The following is a 23,433-nucleotide window of genomic DNA, read 5'->3' on the forward strand; positions in this document are numbered from 1 at the left end:
ATTGAGCAGATTACTCCCCTCGCTGGCAAGGGTAGAAAGCGCTGTGCTGAGTGCTGCTCTCCGGGATTCCCGTCTCTGAGATCCGGTCCGAGGAGGCCACTGCCATTCTGCAGTCCCTGGGACTGGATGCCTCTTCAGGAGGCGAGTGTCCAGAGGCTCTGTTATCGAACAGACAGGGATGGCCCGGCTGAAGTGCCCGTTGAAAAAGGCACCAAGCTAGGCCTCCTTGGTGGCGGTAGTGGCTGGCTGGGGCGCCCTAGGGCCCCCTAGCCACATTCCCTTAAAGGAGCCCCCTTCTTTCGAATGGGTTGGATCCGGGCCTTTGAGCGGCCTGGGTAGAACTTCTCTAAGTGTTCGAAGCTTCCTACTCGGGCTTATAGCTTGGGCTATGACCGTAGGGAATGCTGTCACTGACAGCCTTATGTGACCAGAGGGGGAGTGGTTCAGGCATTTCAGTTGAATTTGTTTGTTCTGACAGTGGTCACTGCCAGTAGGCATGCACTCCCCTCGGCATGGCGGTGTTGGTATTTCGTTCCCCGTAGCGTCAAGCTGACGCAGCGCGAGTTCCCTTTCGAAAGGGAACGTCTCCGGTTACGTATGTAACCTAGGTTCCCTGAGAACAGGGAACGAGACGCTGCGTCGCTTTGCCATGCCTCAGGGTTTGCCTGCCGGACAGTCCCTGAAGACGAAGGGCGGTGTCATGTTGGCAGAGGCGCCCTTATATACTTCCTGGTCGCACCCTGATGACATCATCGGCTGTCGCCGGTCAGTAGGACTGATGTGATTCGATTGTAGCTCAGACACCTGTCACGCTGGAGGCGTTCCCCGTAGCGTCAAGCTGACGCAGCGTCTCGTTCCCTGTTCTCAGGGAACCTAGGTTACATACGTAACCGGAGACGATTTGTGGACACAATGTTTTTGGTTTTGTGGAGTAAATGTTATAGCTTTTATTTTGAAGTAAAAAGATAAAATTAGACTCTTGGGGTAAGATGACCCAGCCATATTTGGCACAGAAGGCCCCAAGTGGCATGTTGTTACTGGTGTTATTGTTTTTAAACGTAATACTTATTGTAATTAACGGGGCTATTATTTAATATTTTCATGAATTAGATGTACATTTCAGGCATCTTCACTTTCATTAAAACCTATAGGTTAATTGAGGGAATTCTATGATGACAAAATCTATTATGTTTTTCTTTTATTATAACATATCTTCAATTAAAATATAGGCAATTAAATAAGTAAATATTGATATGCTTGTACTTAAGTCATAAAAAAAATATCTTTTAATGGGATTCAGATTTGTCTTTTATCAGTTATTCAATTATTCTACTAAATTGTTAAAATAAAATTTTAAGTAGAATATTTTTATACTTTTTAGTATTTTACATTAATGACACTTTAAAATATATAGTATTAAGAATTAAATCAAAAGTAATTTATACATTCTGTAACAGTTTATGGGTTATTATATGAAATTAGGCCTATATTCTAAAAAGTGTGCCATCAACAGCAAAGTTGGTTTTATATAACTTAGATAAGATCGGGTACAAAAATTTGATTAGACAAGAATTATAATTCTCTTCCAAGAACATGTATTTTGTACAAGTAGTTAGCACTATTAGAAGATCAGGAGCAAAATAATACCGACAGAAATACAAAAAAAACTACCAAATTACTAATTCTGCGGATTGTAATGCATAGCCTAGGCTATTGTTAATACGACGACATTCTGGAGCTGTTGTCTCCGCTTTCCAGATTTCCGACTCCGAGTGAAGCTGGGGAGCGAGCGGGAAAACTGCCTTTTATAATCACAATAGTTGAATATATGGCTGATATGCAAACAAATATAAAAAATTTCCCATGTATGTCCCATATTTTGCTCTGTAGAATGTCACCAGACCTGTGCACTCTGTGAGGGTCCTGAGCCCACCCAGTGTCTGCAGTGTGAAAAGGGTCTCGTTCTTGATCCCAACACCATGATGTGTGGGGTTACCGGGGATTCAGACTGCCCACCCAGAACGTTCCTCCAAAACAACCAGTTCACTTGCCAAGCATGTCACCGGCTCTGCCAGTCCTGCGAGGGGCCGGGACCCACTGACTGCCAGACCTGTGCCCTGCCCAACTACCTCCACAGTACGAATGACTTGTGTCAATACATTTCTATTTCTTTTGTATACAGCATATCTACTATTAAAGTGCCCCTATTATGCTTTTTCAAATCTTTTACGCAGTGTCTAATAGAGCTGTTTGTGAATGTAAAATGTCTGCAAAGTTTTAAAGATCAAAATAAAGTAATTGTCTCCTTAAATGAAGAATCGGTTCTGAACTGCCGAAACGAGTCGTCAGCAATTGCAGTTTTTTTTCAGTAGATTTTTTTGGCCTATGGTCTTCATTAGCTGCCTGTGATGTGCGAACAACGTCTACTTTGACCCGCCCTCAAACACTTTAGGTTTGTGTTGTCATGTCGAGATGATGCTGTTTTGTCTTTGTGTACACTTCCAAATGAGGATGTGAAGAGTCAGTGGTTAAAATTCATTTTTACAACGATACCAAGCTGATATTCAGATATGGTAATGGCCGTTTAGTTTCTGACATGTAAGCTGTAGACCAATCACAACAGACTGGGCCATCTGACCAATCAGAGCAGAGTTGGCTTGTGGAAAGGAAGGGTTCAGAGAGGCAGAATCTTTGAACAAATCATTTCAGACTCTGAAAAATTAGGTGATGGTGCAATACATATTATGACAAAATTAGTGTTGCTTACCTTGGATGCACGTATACCTTTTGTAGGAGAACACCAAAAAATTTGGAATGATTAAAATAGCATAATAGGGGCACTTTAAGAATTATGTGATGTTTGTAATTATTAATACTGAATTAAAGTGTTAATCAGTTGTGTTTCAGCTTTTAATCCCTTTCTTGGATCTAAAGTGCAGTATAAACCAAAAAAATTGGTGTTTTAATGTACAAGCTCTTCTTAAAGTTATTGGTTTAAATAGACTGGGTTTGTGTTCCAGATGGTTCGTGTGTGAGCAAGTGTCCTGTGGGAACTTACAGTGCGCATGAGGAGGCTGACGGGGTAGATCTGGGTTTCTGTATGCCCTGTGATCATGTGTGCGCTACCTGCACCGGGGCGTCTCCCAGAGACTGTCTGAGCTGTGCACCAGACTACCTTCATCTTCTCTCTCATCTCTGTGTTAGCCACTGCCCCACAGGGTGAGATCATCTCTCTCTCTCTCACACACACACACACACACACTCACACACATACACACACACACATGTTGGGTTTTCATGTTTTATGGGGACTTTCCAAAGGCGCAATGATTTTAATACTGTATAAACTGTATATTCTATGCCCCTACACTGCCCCTGCCCCTAAACCTACCCATCACAGACATTGAGACATTCTGCATTTTTACATTTTCAAAAAACATCACTTAGTCTGATTTATAAGATGTTTTCCTCATTGGGACCTAAAAATGTCCCCACAAGGACGAGGATTTTGGATATTGCCATCTTTGTTGGGACATTTTGTCCCCATAACGTAGGGATTACCAGTCCACACACACACACACACACACACACACACACACACACACACACACACACACACACACACACACACACACACACACACACAATTCCATCCATCAATTGGTAATGAAGAGCTAAGTTAATATAAAAGCAACTTCTATGAGTCTGATTTAACTGATTGCTCCTAAAACTTTAGTTAGTTCACCCAAAAATGAAAATTCTGTCCTTAATTACTCACCCACATGTCGTTCCAAACCTGTAAGACCTTCTTTCATCTTCGAAACACAAATTAAGATATTTTGGGTGCTTTTCTGTGATATTTTCTGTAGGATATATATTTCAACGCTTTTCACGTTGTAAACACAGTGCAGCGCTTCCATCAGAACTCCGGCTCATTATTGGCCGACGCTGATCACATGAGCACCACAACACGTGCAGGAGCCGGCCAATACTGAGCTGGCATTCTGACGGAGAACCTGAAAACACTGCACTGTGTTTACAAAGTTAAAAGCGTCAGAGACTTGACACCGATGCGAAGACATTGTTGAATAAAGTTGTTATTTTGGGGGGGGGGGGGAGTATTCTCTTCGCTCATTAAGGTTGAACCACTGTAGTCACATGGACTATTTTAACAATGTCTTTACTAACTTTCTGGGCCTTGAAAGTGGCAATAACGTTGCAGTCTATGTGGGGTCAGAAAGCTCTCAGATTTCATCAAAAATATCTTAATTTGTGTTCTTAAGATGAACAAAGGTCTTACGGGCTTTGGGGTGAGTAATTAATAACAGATTTTTCATTTTTGGGTGAACTAACCTTTAAAGTAGTTAAAGATTGACTTTGGTTAAAGAATGACTTTGACAAGGGTCAAATTGTTATGGCAAGGTTTGTGGCGTGCTCCCAGTCAGCAGTGGTGAGAACCTACCAACAGTGACCTGATGAGCGATGAACCACAAACAGGGTGTTGAGCGGCAAAAGCTCATCATTGTGTAAGGGCAACGAAGGCTATCATCTGGTCCAAACCAACAGAAAATCTACTGTAGCACAGAATAATGCATTGATGGTTTCAGGAGGAATGGGTCACAAAACACTTTGCATTGCACCATGCTGCGTATGGGGCTGTGTAGCTACAGACCGGTCAGAGTAGCCATGATGATTCCTGTCCCCTGACGAAAGTGACTACAATGGGCATGTGAGCATCAGAACTGGATCTTGGTGTCATGGAAGAAGGTTCGCCTGGTCCGATGATTCCTGTTTTCTTTTACAGAGTGTCTATTCACACCAAGTGCAAATAGCGTGCCTTGTTGGCAAGTGCTATTCGCACTAGCTCCGCCTAACAATGCCTGTTTGGGCCAAACAAGATTAAAAAAAGCGCTTGGATTTTAACATTTTCAGTGGTGTAATCAGTAAAGCATATGGCTAATGAATCTTGATTTTGACGCCATTGACATGGGTTCGAATCCGTCTTTTGCAGAGTTTTTTCTAATCTCTTTTCTCATCACAAATCACACCAGAAATGCATTTACTTTCAATAAAAATTAAGAAAATGTTCTAAATGTGGAAATAAAGTGCCTAACGAATTTTCCAACTCCCCTAGAGTTAAACTGTTGAGTTTTACCGTTTTCGAATCCATTCAGCCGATCTCTGGATCTGGCGGTAGCACTTTTAGCATAGCTTTGCATAGATAATTGAATCTGATTAGACCGTTACCTTCTCGCTCAAAAATGACCAAAGAGTTTCAATATTTTTCCTATTTAAAACTTGCCTCTTCTGTAGTTACATCGTGTACTAAGACCGACAAATGAAAAGTTGCGATATCTAGGCCGATATGGCTGGGAACTATACTCTCATTTCTGCGTCATTCCATAATCAAGGAAATTTGCTGCCGTACCATGGGTGCAGCAGCACAATGATATTACGCACCGCCTGAAAATTGGCTAACTTTTATAAACATAATCAACGTGACAACCTGCTTGCACAGGGAGTGTGCTAGGGACTATTTTCAGGCACTGCGTAATATCATTATTGAGCGTTCCTATAAGGAACAAGAAGGGTATTTCCCTGGCCTTTAATTTCCTCACATCTCAAACCAACTGAGCATCTGTGAGATGTGCTGGACAAATTTTTCCGATCCATAGTTTCTCCACCTCACAACTTACGGGACGTGAAGTATCCTTCACAAGACAACTTCAGGAGTCTTGTAGAGTCCTTGACTTAGCGAGTTTTGGTGGTAGGCTACGTGGAAGACCAACAGCATATTAGGCATAACGTTTTGCCACATCTGTGTAAATGTGGGTGCAGCATTAAAAAATATATATTAATTTAGACATTTCACTACAAAACATGAAAAACAAGTCAAAAATAACCATATTAAACTGAATATTTCATAAAAAAGATCAAATGTAGGGCCTCAAATGCAGTCTCAACTGAACTCAAAAGGATTCGGGTCTGTATTAAAGGGTAAGCTCACCCAAAAATGAAAATTAGCCCAGGATTTACTCACTCTCAAGCCATCCTAGGTGTATATGACATTCTTCTTTCAGACGAATACAATCAGAGTTATATTAAAAAATGTCCTGGCTAATCCAAGCTTTAAAATGGCAGTTAATGGCTGATCTGTTTTGAAGTCTTTAAAAGTGCATCTATCCATCATAGAAGTGCTCCACGCGGCTCCGGGGGGTTAATAAAGGACTTCTGAAGCAAAGGAATGCGTTTGTGTGAGAAAAATATCCATATTTAAAACTTTATAAACTAGTAAAATAACTAGCTTCTGACCGCCGTACGCATCGATTTACGGCCAAACAGTAACCCCTGACCTGACACATGACAAGAAGGGCTTGAGTTTGTTGCCCAGCCCTATTAGTTTGAACCGCGAGAGGCGTAAAAGCTTGCAAAACTCTGTCATATATCGCATCAGGGGTTATTCTTTTGCCATAAGTCGACTTGCCTAGTGCATCTGCCGGAAGCTGGTTATTTTATTTTTTAAAGTTTTAAATATGGATATTTTTCTTACACAAGTGCATTGCTTCGCTTCAAAAGGCCTTTATTGATATATTGATTCTGGTCTGTTTTGATCTTATTCCACAGTAATTTCCTGCCTTTATTGTCTGCATATAATAACAAAAGATACATGTCTTGATGTCCCTTCCTCAGGTACTACAGCTCAGGGGAGCGCTGTGAGAAGTGTGACCATTCCTGTGAGCAGTGCACGGGCCCAGGGCCGGACGCCTGCAGGGTGTGCACACCTCCTTTGTTGGACCTGCAGGGCACCAGACAGTGCGTGGATCAGTGTCCGCAGCGCTTTTTTGAGAGCGAGCACAGCTGCATACAGTGTCACACCAGCTGCAAGTCCTGCACAGGTACTTCTGTTATTATAATTTTTACATTTTATGAGATTCTGTAATGCCAGCATCTACTACAATCTTCATTTTTTTTGTTTGATCACAAAATCTCATTGCAAACAGATATTCTCTTTGTCGATTGGTTTTAATGTGCTAAAATGTATGCTTTAGTAACAGCTTTGAAATAAAACCTGTTGACCTAACTACTGTTACAAGAAAGCATATAACAAGGAAGCATTCCTGTCGACCTCTAAGGAAGGTAGGCCGGAACAGGATTCCCTGGAAAAAGAGATTGAAATTTAGTAGTCAGTAGGAACTCATACTTTCTAATTACCTCCCTCTCTACATAAAAGGAATATTCTGGGTTCACTCATATTGTAATTTTATTTTTTTTAAATTATCCTTTTGAAAAAAAAAAAAAAAAATGAACTGAAAACAAAAACAAAACAACTCAATCACATCGAAACACGACAGAACAATTGTTTGGTCACCTATACGTATTTACATAAAAAACAATTGATGGAAATATAAATGTCAGATGATACATTGGTCAATAAACATGTCATACAGTCATGAACACAATCCATTGTTCCCACTCTCCCCCGAAAGTCATCCTCTCCATATTTTGGACACTGGTCACAATGTCCAGCCATTCTTTGTCGGAGGTTCGAGTAGCCAATTTCGCATTACAGCTTTCTTGCTGGTTGCTAAAAATATCTTTAAAAGATACTTGTCTTTCATCATCAAATGAGCTGCTAATTTGCCCAGATAAATAGTAGAAAAAGAGCAATCATTTCCATCACCAAAGATTATATGTATTACTTGTATTACCTCCTGCCAATATGACTGAATGGCTGGGCTGCTCCAGAATACATGCAAATTATCTGCCAGCTGTTCCCCACATTTCCTCCAACATAGACCACTTCCTTTCTCACCCGTCTGAATAGATTTTAACTTGGGGGTTACAAAATAATCGAATAAGATTCCGCCTGCAGAATTCTCTCCACATACCGGAGCTGGAAGAAGTAGCCTGTACCGAGCAAAGTCATCCTTCCATTTTAATCTAACCTTATTTGTCGATTGTTTCTTAATGGATTGAATAGCTAGATATAGTTTTGAGACAAGTTATTATCTTCAGTTTTATACATGTCAATAAATACATAAATTCTACAAAGTCCTAGTTTGTAAGTACCTAAAAAAAATCACGTTTTTCCAGACCATATTTATCAGAAATCTCCTGAAAGCTATCTAATTCTCCCTTTGGTGAAATTGAACTAAAAGAAGCAATGCCAAGCCTATACCAGAGCTGAAACCTCCCATCAGCCCTTGCTGGTTTAAAGTCGGGATCGAAAGCAACCCATCTTAATAGTCTAGATCGGGGGTCTCAAACTCAACTTACCTGGGGGCCGCTGGAGGTAGACTCTGGGTCAGACTGGGCCGCATCAAGTATTCCACAAAAAAAGTGTTTCAAGTATTCCAAAAAAAAAAAAAACCCTGATCCAATCTTCGCAATCTTTATTATTAACAGTTCTTCAACATGAATGTTTCTTCTGAACATGAACTGTTCCTCTGAATTTGAACATTCCTTCTGAACATGAACGGTTCGTCAGAACATAGGCTTCTCTTGCCTACTCTATTTTTTTAAATATAGCCCATAGAAATTAAAACATTATGTAATAATGAAATAATGAATTCGACTTGTCGAGACTGTTTTCCAAGATGGCTCCTGTCTTTATACGCGTAATGTACTGTCTTTATAAAGTATGTTCTTATTAAACGGTTTGTACACTTACAAAGTTCTCAATGCTTCGGTTTGCGTGTAGGGACCCTCATTATGCTACCGTGTTAGTGTGAGGCTATTTTGAGCCTTGTTAGTGGTATTAACTAGCGATTTAATTTTACTTATTCTATGCCCCATATACTAGCGTTATAAGCTAATCTGTTTTTAGAGATAAAACTCTTTATACTTGATTTTCATGAAAACGCATCCCAGAGAACGATCTACTCGGTAACCATGTGTTAATTACCCCTAGGTTAATTTTTCACCGGAGTTGTCCTTTAAGCAATAGACTGAAGCGCTCGTCTGTGTGTGAAGACTGTGCACAACTCACGAGCCAAAAGAGAATGTAAACCCCGCCTACTTTGATTTGATTAGTCATCTCAATCATTTTGACATTGACGAGCGCTGTTAGACCACATACATTTCAACTATCTGATCAGTTTCACATTCTGTTCCTGTCAGTGTCAATCACACGGTGTCAACCTATTATACTACATGAGGGAGCGCCAAGCCAACACACACAAACACACACCCACAGAGCGCGGCACACGCAATGACTAGGCCTGTCGCGATTGGTCGATACATATATTATAGGGACCAGTTGATCTTTAAAAGCCTTATACCATTCGGTTGGAAAGCCATCTGTTCCTGCCGCTTTATTAGCTTTTAATCTGGAAATTGCTTTCCACATTTCTTCCTTTGTGATCTCTGCCATTAGGGCTTTATTTTGTATTTCTCCTATGGAAAATAAGTCAAGAGATTCTAAAAATAAATGTATTTCCTGTGAGCTGGTTGTATTTGGTTCCTTATATAGATTTTTATTAGCCTGACAAGCCAGACCCACATCAAGATGTTGGGTCTGGGAACTCACCATTGGCAGGGCTCAATCCGAGGGGTGGGATAAACGGTTGTCTTTCAAATTCCCTCTGAACGCAATAGGATAGCGCTACAACCAACCAGAGCAATGAAGAAGGTGAAGCGGAGCTAGTTGATAGATTAAACTTTCCCCGTATCCGGTCTGCAAAACTCAGAACACATCTTCCTTTCTCAAGAATGACTTCAGCGCCGTTCTTTGTTCTTTTCTCAAAGAAAAGCTTAACTCCAAGTCTTCCAGTATCGCGGCCAAAGCCGATTCGAAAGACCGCTGTTCGCCAGTTTCTTTGTTTACAAGTAACACGCGGAACCGCCGCCGTCATTATGTTAAGCCCGCCCACCGACTCCATACATACATGTGATTGGCCTGACCAGAGTTTGGTTTTTCCAGCTCGGAGAGTTCCAACGGAGAGTTGCTACCCTGGCTGCAAATTAGATTTGCTACCGCTAGGGTGCGTCAAGATTTCTAGGCTAGATTTTTATAATAATTTTCAAAAATATTATGAGTATCTTGTTAGATATGGCATTTTTTTTTTTTTTTAAGATCCCTAATTTCATATATTGTATTCTTAGCCTGTTGCTTCCTTAACCTCCATGCCAACAGCTTCAAAGCCTTGGGGCCATTTTCATAATATCTTTGTTTAATGAGAACAGACATTTTCTTTAAGATTTAAGGAAGTGAAATTCGGACCTCAAAATAACTTCAGATTAGCATCTCTTTTAACAAGTAACAGCAGACGCCTTGCCATTTCTCATGTTTGTGGTTTGTGTTGTTTGCAGATAACACTCCTCAGGGCTGTGTGACGTGTGACTGGGGCAGCGTCCTGCAAGATGGCGTGTGTTACCCTCGCTGCGAGGAGAGTCGATATTACTCACAGGGTGTAAGTGCTCATGTCAGAGTGGGTGTAATCATAGTAACACCTCATCATTTACTGCTATTTATGTGAACAGATTAAAACTACCATCATTACTAATTCTTAAAAAATGTAATCCAAATGTGAGCCATCATCACCTGCCTGTTGTAACAAATGTTCATCTGTTAGAATGTCATTGATGGATAAGGAAGGAAATATATCATGTAGCCATTTTAAAAGATAACAGCTTACCCACAAAATAGTGTCATGTTCATTGTGCAAGACATTTTGCAAACACTTGCAAGACAACGATATCAGTGTTTAAAACACAGATGCATACAGTATGCAGTTTTAAGTTTACACAATTTAAAGTATAAACAAGTCTAAAGACTAAAAAGAAAATGTTGAACTATTAAACTCTTTATAACAGAATTTACTCTTTAGATTTATTTTAGCGTTGCTACCAAGACAATATCATCAAAAAACAAAAAAAATTGTGCAACTAGAAGGCATATTTCTTACAAATATTTTGATCTAAATGAACACTACAAAATTTCCAGAATAGTCATCATGTCTTATGTAATAAGCAATTATTGAGTTTCTTATCAACAATGTTTTCTAAGGTACCTAAAATATAAAGATTACTGAAACATTTGCACTCCCATGTCTTTAAAAATCATCAAAAATGGTTCTTTAAGCAACACAAAAGATTTCACTCCACATGTTTCTCTTTCAATGGTGTTAGGGAGTTTGTGAACCGTGTGACGGGTCCTGTAAACATTGTTCCAGTGCCGGGCCCCAGAGCTGTCTCACCTGTCATCCAGGTTTTGCCCTACATGCCACGGACAGTCAGTGTTTGCCCTGCTGCCAGTCAGGGCAAAAGGACAGGACGTGCTGTCTCTGTGATTCAGGCTCAGGTATTGTTCACATGTTTACTTTAAGCCTTTAATTGGATTATTTGCATATGCCAAACAATGCCATGCATATTTACAACAGGAGCCATATATTTCCGGTTTTACTTGGATTACTATATTATCTGACTTACAAGCCATACAACAGCTTTGATGAGAAACAGATGAAAAACATGCCATAATTAACTGCTATCGCTTTTTTTAACTCAAACAGTCACAAAACACTAAAAAAACGTGTTTAGTTATACATTATACACTATATTGCCAAACGTATTGGGACACCCGTCCAAATCATTGAATTCAGGTGTTCCAATCACTTACATGGCCACAGGTGTATAAAATCAGCACCTAGGCATGCAGATGCTTCTACAAACATTTGTGAAAGAATGGGTCGCTCTCAGGAGCTCAGTGAATTCAAGTGTGGCACTGTGATAGGTTGCCACCTGTGCAATAAGTTCATTAATTAAATTTCCTCACTACTAAAAGTTCCACGGTCAACTGTTGGTGGTATTATAACAAAGGGGAAGCAATTGGGAACAACAGCAACTCAGCAAAGAAGTGGTAGGCCAAGTAAAATCACAGAGCGGGACCAGCCGAATCATGGGGTGTACTCAGTTTGTCACCCATAGCTTTTCCATTTTGGCTATACTTTTGTTAAATAAATAATGACACTGTGTAATATGTAATTTGTTGTTCTTCATCTGAGGTTGTATTTTCCTATTTTTAAGATGTATGTATATATATATATATACACTCACCTAAAGGATTATTAGGAACACCATACTAATACTGTGTTTGACCCCCTTTCGCCTTCAGAACTGCCTTAATTCTACGTGGCATTGATTCAACAAGGTGCTGAAAGCATTCTTTAGAAATGTTGGCCCATATTGATAGGATAGTATCTTGCAGTTGATGGAGATTTGTGGGATGCACATCCAGGGCATGAAGGTCCCGTTCCACCACATCCCAAAGATGCTCTATTGGGTTGAGATCTGGGGCCTCATTTATAAACGTTGCGTACGCACAAAAGAAGGCGTACGCCGCTCTCTACGCAATAATTGGTATTTATAAAAAGCAAACTTGACGGGAAAATGTGCGGTCCTTCACGCAAGCTCTGACCCAGGCGTACGCACAAAAACGGGTGAAATGAGAAATGGCGACACCGTCGGCAGATGGAAGAAACACGTGAAAGTGTGTGAAACTGTAGACCGTCGTGTAAAAGAAATGGCAATACTGCCTCTCATAAATAACAAGAAGACTTCACAAAGCAAGTCTTACGTAATCGATCAAACGGGTGTTTGTGTAGGCTGTTAATTGTACAATTAACAGCCTACACGAACACCCGTTTGATCGATCTGCAGTGTAAAACAAACAAAATCAAACGAAAATTACTACAGATGCAAATTAACCCATATTTGCAAAAAGAAAAGTGAAATATGTTCTGCAATAATATTGGCATGTTATGCAATTCATCCTCATAAATAATATGGTAAACAGAACGAAATAATGTGCAAAACTGATATTCTCGTCAATGTGTCCGTCTGGCGGAGCAGATAGGCTATAGATTCAAGACAGATAGATAGATAATTAGGGATATATATAGATAAATAGATAGATTGATGTATTCATTATCCACTGGGGAAAGTTGTTTTCATAGTAAAAATGTCTTCATCAGCTACGGAATCATGGTATTCATGCATATGCCTTTAGTTTGTTTTATTTTGGTAAAATAATGTATGTCTCAACCATTCAGAAAGCTGCAAGACTTTCCATTTGCACTGAACTATAGCCTATTTCCCATTTCCACGTAGATTATAACCGACATCTGTAGCTTCTCAGATGCAATTAAATGGATGGAAATAAAATGCCCCATCACAATGCATAATGACGCACAATGGCTGATATTGCGCTCTTAGAAGATGTCGCAAATGGAAGGAGTCGGAGTGAACGCATCTTCAGACAGCAAGAAGACTTGCTGGCAAACGAGGACACACTCAGGCGATGGTGCGCTAGACGCTTTTTTGCCTCGACTTTGATGTCCGACCATTTCTTTTTTATTTCGGCCACGGTCCGAGGTTGTGAGGCTACAACATTTACGGCGTCTGCAACCTTTTGCCACTCAAGTGCCTTTTTGGCATTAGTAGCCTAATGCCCACACTGTGCCCTCCAAAACAACATTTTTCTCATCTTTTCCACCTCGCCAACGATAACTTCTACTTCACATTGAGTGAGGTTACGTTTTTTTAGTTTTCAAATGTGGCAAATGTGTTTGCCATGATTTCCTCTCTGTGTTTGCCATGATTTCGCAATCGATGAATATTAACTTGTGGGCGTTTCACAGATTATTTATAGGCAACTATGGGCGTGACATGAAGCCGCAAAAGCTACGCTACATTTAGAATTGATTGTGTTTTATTAAGGGAAATCTGCGTAGGACGTGCGTGCGCACGGTTTTATAAATCCGAATATTTCTGTGCGTACGCACGTCCTATGTTTCTTCCGTACGCCACTTCTGACGCAAATCCTACGCAAAGTTTTATAAATGAGGCCCCTGGTGACTGTGGGGGCCATTTTAGTACAGTGAACTCATTGTCATGTTCAAGAAACCAATTTGAAATGATTCGAGCTTTGTGACATGGTGCATTATCCTGCTGGAAGTAGCCATCAGAGGATGGGTACATGGTGGTCATAAAGGGATGGACATGGTCAGAAACAATGCTCAGGTAGGCCGTGGCATTTAAACGATGCCCAATTAGCACTAAGGGGCCTAAAGTGTGCCAAGAAAACATCCCCTACACCATTACACCACCAGCCTGCACAGTGGTAACAAGGCATGATGGATCCATGTTCTCATTCTGTTTACGCCAAATTCTGACTCTACCATCTGAATGTCTCAACAGAAATCGAGACTCATCAGATCAGGCAACATTTTTCCAGTCTTCAACTGTCCAATTTTGGTGAGCTTGTGCAAATTGTAGCCTCTTTTTCCTATTTGTAGTGGAGATGAGTGGTACCCGGTGGGGTCTTCTGCTGTTGTAGCCCATCCGCCTCAAGGTTGTGCATGTTGTGGCTTCACAAATGCTTTGCTGCATACCTCAGTTGTAACGAGTGGTTATTTCAGTCAAAGTTGCTCTTCTATCAGCTTGAATCAGTCGGCCCATTCTCCTCTGACCTCTAGCATCAACAAGGCATTTTCGCCCACAGGACTGCCGCATACTGGATGTTTTTCCCTTTTCACATCATTCTTTGTAAACCCTAGAAATGGTTGTGCGTGAAAATCCCAGTAACTGAGCAGATTGTGAAATACTCAGACCGGCCCGTCTGGCACCAACAACCATGCCACGCTCAAAATTGCTTAAATCACCTTTCTTTCCCATTCTGACATTCAGTTTGGAGTTCAGGAGATTGTCTATATATATATATATATATATATATATACATACATACACATACATATATATATATATATATACACATACACTGATTAGGCATAACATTATGACCACTGACAGGTGAAGTGAATAACACTTATTATTCAATTCAATTCAATTCAAATTTATTTGTATAGCGCTTTTCACAATACACATTGTTTCAAAGCAGCTTTACAGAAAGTGCATTTCATAAATGTACATTGAAAAATGTTAGAAAGAGAATGTTAAAGAAAAATGTTAGAATAAGTTAATCAATCATGTATTAAATTATTATCTCTTCATCACGGCACCTGATAGTGGGTGGAATATATTAGGCAGCAAGTGAACCTTTTGTCCTCAAAGTTGATGTGTTAGAAGCATGAAAAATGGGCAAGCGTAAGGATTTGAGTGAATTTGACAAGGGCCAAATTGTGATGGCTAGACGTCAGAACATCTTTAAAACTGCAGCTCTTGTGGGCTGTTACTGGTCTGCAGTGGTCAGTATCTATCAAAAGTGGTCCAAGGAAGGTACAGTGGTGAACCGGCAACAGGGTCATGGGCGGCCAAGGCCCAAGCATCTTCACACAGAACATTGTTGCAGACCATGTACACCCTTTCATGGAAACGGTATTCCATGGTGGCTGTGGTCTCTTTCAGCAGGATAATACACCCTGCCACAAAGCAAAAATGGTTCAGGAATGGTTTGACCACCTGCATATTATGCTGTCGGTCCTCCACGTGCTGCCAAAGCAGCACCGACCCACCGAAGCCACCGACCCACCATGTCCTGTAGGTTGCGAGGTGGTGTCGCCATGGATCGAATTTGTTGCTCCAGCAGTTCCTACAGTTGCTCAATTGGATTGAGATCTGGTAAAGGCATACAAGTACATGACCATCCACATGATGTAAAATAAAATAGGACTCCTCTCACTTGGTGACCTTCTTCCACAACTCCAAGGTCCAGTGCTTTCAATGGTGGACAGGGGTTATCACAGGCACTCTGATTTTTCTGCGGCTACGCAGCCCCATTCAAAGCAGAGAGCGCTGCACTGTGTGTTGTGACACATTCCTCTCATAACTGTCATTAAACATTTTGTGCGACTGGTGCCACAGTAGACCTTCTGTTGGCTCAGACCAGGCTGAATGGCCTTCATTGCCCTCATTCATCGATGAGCCTTGGGGGGCCAACATCCAGTCGCCGGTTTGTGGTTTGTCCCTCCTTGGATCACTGTATCACTGATACTCTGACCCAGTCGCCTTGCCATAACAATTTGGCCATTGTCAAAGTCACTCAGATCTTTATTCCTGCTCATTCCTCCTGCATCCAACACATTGATAATGAGAACTGATTGTTTGCTTAACATCTAATCTACCCAAACTCTAATATGTGGCCTTGTTAAGAGATGATCAACAGTATTTGTTTCACCTGTGCTTATGTATGTGTATAATATTAATTTTACAGGGGAAAAGCCCCTTTAATGCCATTTTTCTTTTTTTCTTTACAGCATTGTGTCTTGAAGCACCTGTACCAAGTAAAACTCAGGATGACGTTGTTCTAAGGTCCAAAGCTGTACAGCACGCATCTGCAGCCTTACCTGCTGCTCTGCTGCTAGCTGTTGTGCTAGCTCTAGTTGTGTTTGCTCTGGTACAGGCAAGGGCCAAAAAAAGGTTATGCTGGAGACGGAGCTATGAACGACTGAGCGGGGAGGCCAGTTCCCGGCCCATGCCCCACGGAGTACCAGAACCAGAGGACAGCGGAGATGAGGCAGATGTGGTCTACACCAGCCGAGATGGATCTGTCTATCGGCGCTACGGTTTCATCCACGAGCCAGACACGGAGGAGGAGCAAGATGAGGAGGACGCTACTGAGAATACACATCTCAACAGAACCTAAAATATGGTCACTAAATAAACTCTACTAATTCCTTACACGCACACTTCTGTGGTCAAAACAAGTGGTCGACCGATATAGATTTTTTTTTTTGGATGTAAAATGTAAAATGCCAATATCTTAGCTGGTTGGCCAATAGCCAATATAAACCTGATATATATGTATATATACAAATATATCACACTATTCAGTTTAAAGATAGTAAAAACACATGCTAATTGCTCAAATTAAAATCCTTGTTATTTTGCATAATGTTTACTAAATTAGAAATAAATCATTTGAAAATTGAACTGCGAAATAAACATTTATACTTTAGATTGCTACTTCTTGATTCTGTAATCCTATCATAGTATTTTTATAGTATTATATTATAGTACTAGTACACGTTTTTATGATGGCTATAAATGTACACTTCACAAGATTTCACAGCTGGATTCGCCAAAGTTTGCAAGTTTTGTGAAATTTAATTACATTTTTTAGATTCAAAGACATTAGAACAGCAAAAACTATAATATTTTTTATACACTACAATTTTTTTTATAGCTCTCTCTATTAATTTATTCGACAGAACTGTTAAACAGACAGCAAACTAATAAAAATGGAAATGCTCAGGCGCTGGAGTTTTCAGCGCTTAAAAAATAAAAGTCCTGCATGCAGTCAAAAAATCCCTGCTCCCAACATATTGACCAAACAGCAAAAATTATCTGCTGAGGCCGATCATTAAAAAACAACAAATATTGGCCGATATATCGGTCGACCACTAAAAAGAAAAACACTGGATTGGAAGATGGTAACAACAGACAACTCTATGTAATTAATCGTAAATTGATACAAGATAGCATCTTTGATATGTTCTTTCTTGATATGTTTATTCTTATATACTGTATATATTTATCTGGAATTTCAGAATATTGATAACAGTGTCTCTGTAGACTGTTATGTTATTGTATTATAACCCTCTCTGTAATGTAATGTAATGTTTGTTAATGTTATTAATAATGGTTACTATAAAGTGGTAACTTTTTTTTAATTTTATTTTTTTTTACTTTTTTTTGGGTGATTAAAAGGTGACAGTTTATTTAGAGATCCTATATTTTCTTAGTAAAGAATATTCAATCCATTTCAGAAAAAGATTATTGCTGTCTTTTCATTGGCTGTTTTGCTGAACAGTAAGTATTTGCATACACTGTAAAAAAAGTATTTTCATAATTTATCACAACTTTTTTTCTTTTTTGAACAGTTGCAAGTCCCTTGCTGGGACCTAGCATTGGTCTTAGGAGCCTTAAAGGGATAAAGGGTTCACCCAAAAAATGAAAATTGTCATCATTTACCCACACTCAAGTTGTTCCAATCCAGTACGAATTTCTTTCTTTTGCTGAAAACAAAAAAAAGTTTTTTTTTGTTGAAGAATATGGCTAACCAAACAGTTGATGGACCCCATTGACTTCCACAGTATGGGAAACAAATAATATGAAAGTCAATCAATGGGCCCCATCAACTGTTTGGTTTTCCATATTCTTCAAAATATATTTTCTTTTTGGTTTCAGCAGAAGAAAGAAATTCACAGGTTTGGAACAACTTGAGGGTGAGTAGATGATGACAATTTCTATTTTTGGGTAAACTAACCCTTTAACGGAAGCCCCATTTGACGATCACTTTCATAACTTATTTAGACCCTTATTTAGTTAAAGACTGAATTTCAGGTTTAATTCTGGCCTGTTTTGATCTCATTTCACCAGTATTTTTTTCCTGCCTCTCCTTTTCTGCCTTTGTTGAACGTATCCATTTGCTGATTGGTCAAAGTAGCATTTCAGTATGTTAAAATGCATGCTAAAGAAACAGCTATGAAATAAAACCTGTAGACCTAACTACCAAGCATAAGCCAAGTTCCCACCGCAGGAACTTTCCCCAGGAACTAGGGACTTTGGCGTGGTGCTCGGTGTGTTTTGACTGCAGTAACCAGGGTCTAAATAAAGTTCCAGGTAAATATTTCCCCCTCAAAAGTCTCTGCCCTGCTCGCGAGGTAGTACTTTTTCAAAGTTCAGGAAATTCCGTGGGTTGCATTCCGTGCATTTTGATTGGCTGACTCCACGGCGCATTTTATTTATGTTGCGGTGCGTGCAGAAAGAGTTGTTTGTTATTCGAACAATGAAGTTTAAAAAATACAACAGATGGACCAATGACAAGGTTCAGGCTTTATTAAGCTTATATGCAGAGGACGAAATCCAGTGGGAACTGGAAAGTCGCGTGCAGTCCTACGTGACCGGACTAATCTTCACAGTACTTAAGACCACGATGGAATTGCAGACAGCAACCGGTCTGGGGGAAAAAAGTTCCTGGGACATATTGTTCCGGGTAATTTTGGTGGAAACAGGGCTAGATCATATCTGAAACAATCTATTAGCATTCCTGTCCGTTGTTAAGGAAGTTGCTCAACTTGCACAGAATTCCGAGGAAGAACAAATTTTGAAATTTAGTAGGTACTAGTATTTACTAAGCCCCTAGTGTGAATTACGTCCCAATCTAAAATGAATATACAAGGTTCTCTACAAGTTAAGCTCAAACAACAAAATGTATGGCACAATGTTTTTTTAAGTTCAAGTTTATTTAAAGTTTATTGGCATTGGCACGCCATTGGGCGCTGTCAAACACCTCGAAGGTAATTGGCTTCTAGGCGCAACCCCCATTCGTCAGTCACTGACGTACGTCGGAGTGACTGAACGAAAGGGAACATATGTTTATATTGAACATTTATGGAGCAACAGATTTTGTGTGAAAATTAATCATGAAAGTTGTTTATTTTGTTTTAAAAGTCTTATAAATGTATGAGGTGGCGTGGGGGGCCAATTACCTCACACATGGGGTAAAAGGCTCACCAGTATGGGGCAAAAGGCATACAGTATTGATACAAATACTTTAGCTAAAATAATGTTTTTAATAATGTCTAAGTTAATACTTGTTCAAAACGATCACTTTAGCAAAGTTTGCACTATTTTCTGTTTATTTTGAAAAATGAAATACTTCATTTTTGTTCAATAAATATACATTAAAATATGTTAATATAGAAATATATTTCAAAAATATAGAACCAAAATCATTTTAAAAAAGTAAAGATTCTGAAAGCATTGAAGGAGATCCCATAATAATTTAATATAGATTTACAGTAGTAACAATCAATTATATTTTATTATATGATATGATTAATATCATATTTTTAAATATGATGATTTCATTATAAATATGGTGATTATCTCTAAGGTGGACACCCAACTGAACCAATCTGAATCGAACTTACAATCTGAATCGAACCATGTCAACAAATGGAAAAGTCAGAACTATTTATTATCATGTTAATAATGTCAAATGTCAAAATATATTCAATCATTTTAGCAATTCTTATTTGCTACTTATATTTATATATATATATATATATATATATATATATTTTTTTTTTTTTTTTTTTTTTTTTTTTTTTAAACATCAAATATTAGATAAAATTTGCACAGAATCAATACTGCCTGCAATTGCGTCGAAGATCAGGAAATTCAGTGCCGCCGCTCCCACCACGCACATCACGCACTGCCCCAGCCAACATTTATACGTGGGGCCCATATGGGTATGGAATGGGCTGAAAAATGGGCCCCATATAGGATTGTCCACGGGTTCCATCATGGCCCCATGTTTATTGCCCACATGGATTTCATATAGGATGGCACTTGCCACTAGGTGGGACCCAAGTGGGCAACATGCACAAGACCCACCTCAGTCCCAGCTTAAACCCAGACAACATTTATATGTGGGACAGAGGTGTCAAAAGTATTCGCATTCATTACTCAGGTAGAAGTATAGATACTGGGGTTTAAAAAGACTTCTGTAGAAGTTGAAGTATCAACTCAAGGTTTTTACTCAAGTAAAAGTGTAAAAGTACTGGTTTCAAAACTACTTAAAGTATAAAAGTAAAAGTAATGTAAGGGGAAAAAATGCCATTAAAGTGGTATTTCACCCAAAAATGAAAATTCTGTCATAATTTACTCACCCTCAAGTTGTTCCAACCTGTATGAGTTTCTTTGTTCTGAGGATTGAAGAATGTTTGTAAACAAGCGGATTATATGCAACCATTGACTCCCATAGTATTTTCCCCCTACTATGGCAGTCAATGGTTGCTCTATCTGCTTGGTTACAAACATTCTTCAAAATATCTTCAGAACAAAGAAACTCATACAGCTTTGGAACAACTTGAGGGTGAGTAAATGATGACAGAATTTTCATTTTTGGGTGAACTATCCCTTTAAGGACAAAAGATTAGGCCGCGCCACAGTGCATACCCCACCTCCTCAAAAAAAAAAATTTCTAAAGGCCATAATGACTTTAATGTTATCGCCAGATTGGGTAGACGATTTCCAGCCCAAAAACCTCACCAAATGTACATTTATATTTTAAAAAATGGTTATTGATAACATGCCTGGTTATTGATAACAATTTTGCACCTCTTACAATACTTATAGGCAACTAGTCACTCCAAGAAAAAACCCCAAAACTTTAACTGCTAAAATAATGTGATATTATTTTATTGCCATACCAATCAATGTTGATAAGTAAGTTACCATTTTATCTCCTTAAAACATAACATTGATGATTAAAAAAAAAAAAAACAATCCCAGTAAAACGGATCAAATATGACTAACGTTATATGTCCAGGTAGAAACTGTCAAAACAGCTATCCTTCAGAAAAACACCTACATCATTTTCAATGTCAACAGTAAGAAGCCAATTTACGTGCAAAAAGTGCCCAATATAGAGATTGGAAAAAACAATGTAATAAACAGGCATTTCACACGTTAATGCACACACCACTGCCAAAATGCATAATTCATTGATACTGTACAATAATCCGCCAACAAAAAATAACAACAATGCGCTTACCTTTGTGTTGCACTTTGCTTTTGACAGTATGTCTTTCGTGAAGTACATTGCACATGCACTTAGCACAGTCAAAGCAGATTAATCGTTGATTTAAAGCTCTTTCAGCATCTGTCGGGGTTGCTAGTTGCAGATGTCCTGAGTGTGTATGACGATGGACAGGAGTCACGGTTATATTTATAAAGAGTCACAGGTATTTGAGAGTTGAGTCACTCTCCCACTCTTTACTGTAGATAACACTTACTGTATATTTATTGTAGCGACTATGAGTCAGATAAAATAATAACTCAACGGGGAACTGAATTAAAATGAAAGACTCGAATGACACTATGTAGTATAAATAATTCAGAATTAATGTTTACACCTTAACTTATTCGTCCGCCGATATGTAAGGACTTAAAGGGGGCTCTGTTAAAGGGAAACATGTATATTTAGCTCAAATGAATGAATTTAATGAATTCATAGGGAATTTTGAGAGTCTATTTTACAGCCGAGCAAATGACTCTTCTAGCGTTCATTTGAACGGGCCGTAAATATCAACTCTGCAGCGGATATTAATATCCGAACAATAGTGAAACACTATTTAACAGCCAGGTAACTTAGATCGGCAGTTCAAGACATTAAATTGATAAGCACATAACACAAGAACAGTTATCTTTGAATACAAACGGAACTTTATTGATTAATCTAACACATCAAACTAATATCTAACATAAACACACACGCTCGCACATTCACACGTTGCAGAAAGGAAGAAGGTGAGGAAAGAATAAGTTCTAAGAGAGAGAAATTATGAAATCCTAAGCAATCTATGCATTTATGAAACATGACCTGAAGAAACCATTGATCAGTAATTTAACCTCCTATCGTTTCTTAGGCAGGGTTATTACATTTGATCTAATGCACCAGTTCAGCTTGGAATCAAAAAGGCGTTACTTGCGTTTGGGTTTCGCGTGTCGTCTGACAAGGGGGATTCCCTTCTCCTGGCTGGACAGGGATTTTCCCGGATCTTTGATTCGCTGAAGGTCTGGTCGACGTCTGGGGAGGCCGAACACGTGGGGTGTTGGCGGCTGGATGAAAGTCTTGTGGGCGTTGTTTGAAGTTGGAGCGCGCTGTTAGAAACTCGTTGTTGAGAGACTTTTACGGCGAAACTTTAACAGACCCGAGACTTAGCGGAAATAAAATAAACTTTAAGTAAAAGAAAGGAAAGTGAGAGAAAAGCAGATGGCCTGAATGAAATCGTTGTTAACCCATTTTCTCTGATGTTGGTCTGTCACGATCGTCAGATCGTCTCCTGGGAACTCCGTTCCGAACTCTCTCTGGTCATACTGCTAGGACTGAGCTCATCTCTGAACTGCGAACAGGCCGCGAACCAGCTCGAACCGAACTGGAACCGAACTTGAGCTGGACTCTGCACTGCTTCTGGTCTGAACTGTACAGAACTGTAGGGAACAGAACTGTGAACAGAACTGAGAACTGAACTTGAGAACAGAACTGAGAACTGAACTTGAGAACAGAACTGAACTTTTCGTTCGTGTTCTGAGACTAAACTCAAACATTTGCCCATCCCCTGGATGGGTTCTGGCCAATTAGGCTTCAGGGGTGACTGTGTCTCCACCCCTCCCACAAAATTAGGTTATCTCTAGAATTTAGTTTCCTGCTCTTAAGCAGAGAGTAAATTTAGACCTAATTTCTTACTATAAGGACATGATCAATTCTATAAAGATTTCATTCAGCTCATCTGTTGGATTATACCCATACGAACGCACCGGTACCAAACACGATGCTTTTTCATCCACTCATTCAATAGTTACATAATTGCATGAATTGTGAGTAATATACATGCATGATAGTCATGTGTATTAGTTGTAAACACACTAACAAGTTATGTCGAAGGCTATTTGAATGAAAGTCCA

At 39.4% G+C, this 23,433-nt stretch overlaps 1 protein-coding gene across 2 annotated transcripts in view; it reads left to right on the top strand.

The window, feature by feature from the left end:
• LOC307122150 (uncharacterized protein) overlaps positions 1-17,717 on the top strand; it is a 55,723-nt gene extending 38,006 nt beyond the window's left edge. The window contains exons 11-17 of one of the 2 annotated variants that reach the window (XM_079810049.1): positions 1,891-2,136; positions 3,021-3,219; positions 6,691-6,896; positions 10,312-10,412; positions 11,131-11,302; positions 14,197-14,253; positions 16,212-17,717. In XM_079810049.1, coding sequence (XP_079666175.1) covers positions 1,891-2,136; positions 3,021-3,219; positions 6,691-6,896; positions 10,312-10,412; positions 11,131-11,302; positions 14,197-14,253; positions 16,212-16,600 — 1,370 coding nt within the window. In that variant the 3' untranslated portion in view covers positions 16,601-17,717. The remainder of the gene's footprint in view (positions 1-1,890; positions 2,137-3,020; positions 3,220-6,690; positions 6,897-10,311; positions 10,413-11,130; positions 11,303-14,196; positions 14,254-16,211) is intronic. The other variant, XM_079810050.1, reaches the window with a different exon arrangement.
• Positions 17,718-23,433: the final 5,716 nt, after the last annotated feature.

This window comes from Gobio gobio (genome assembly GCF_949357685.1).
Source record: "Gobio gobio genome assembly, chromosome: 25".
In the NCBI taxonomy this organism is placed as follows: Eukaryota; Metazoa; Chordata; class Actinopteri; order Cypriniformes; family Gobionidae; genus Gobio; species Gobio gobio.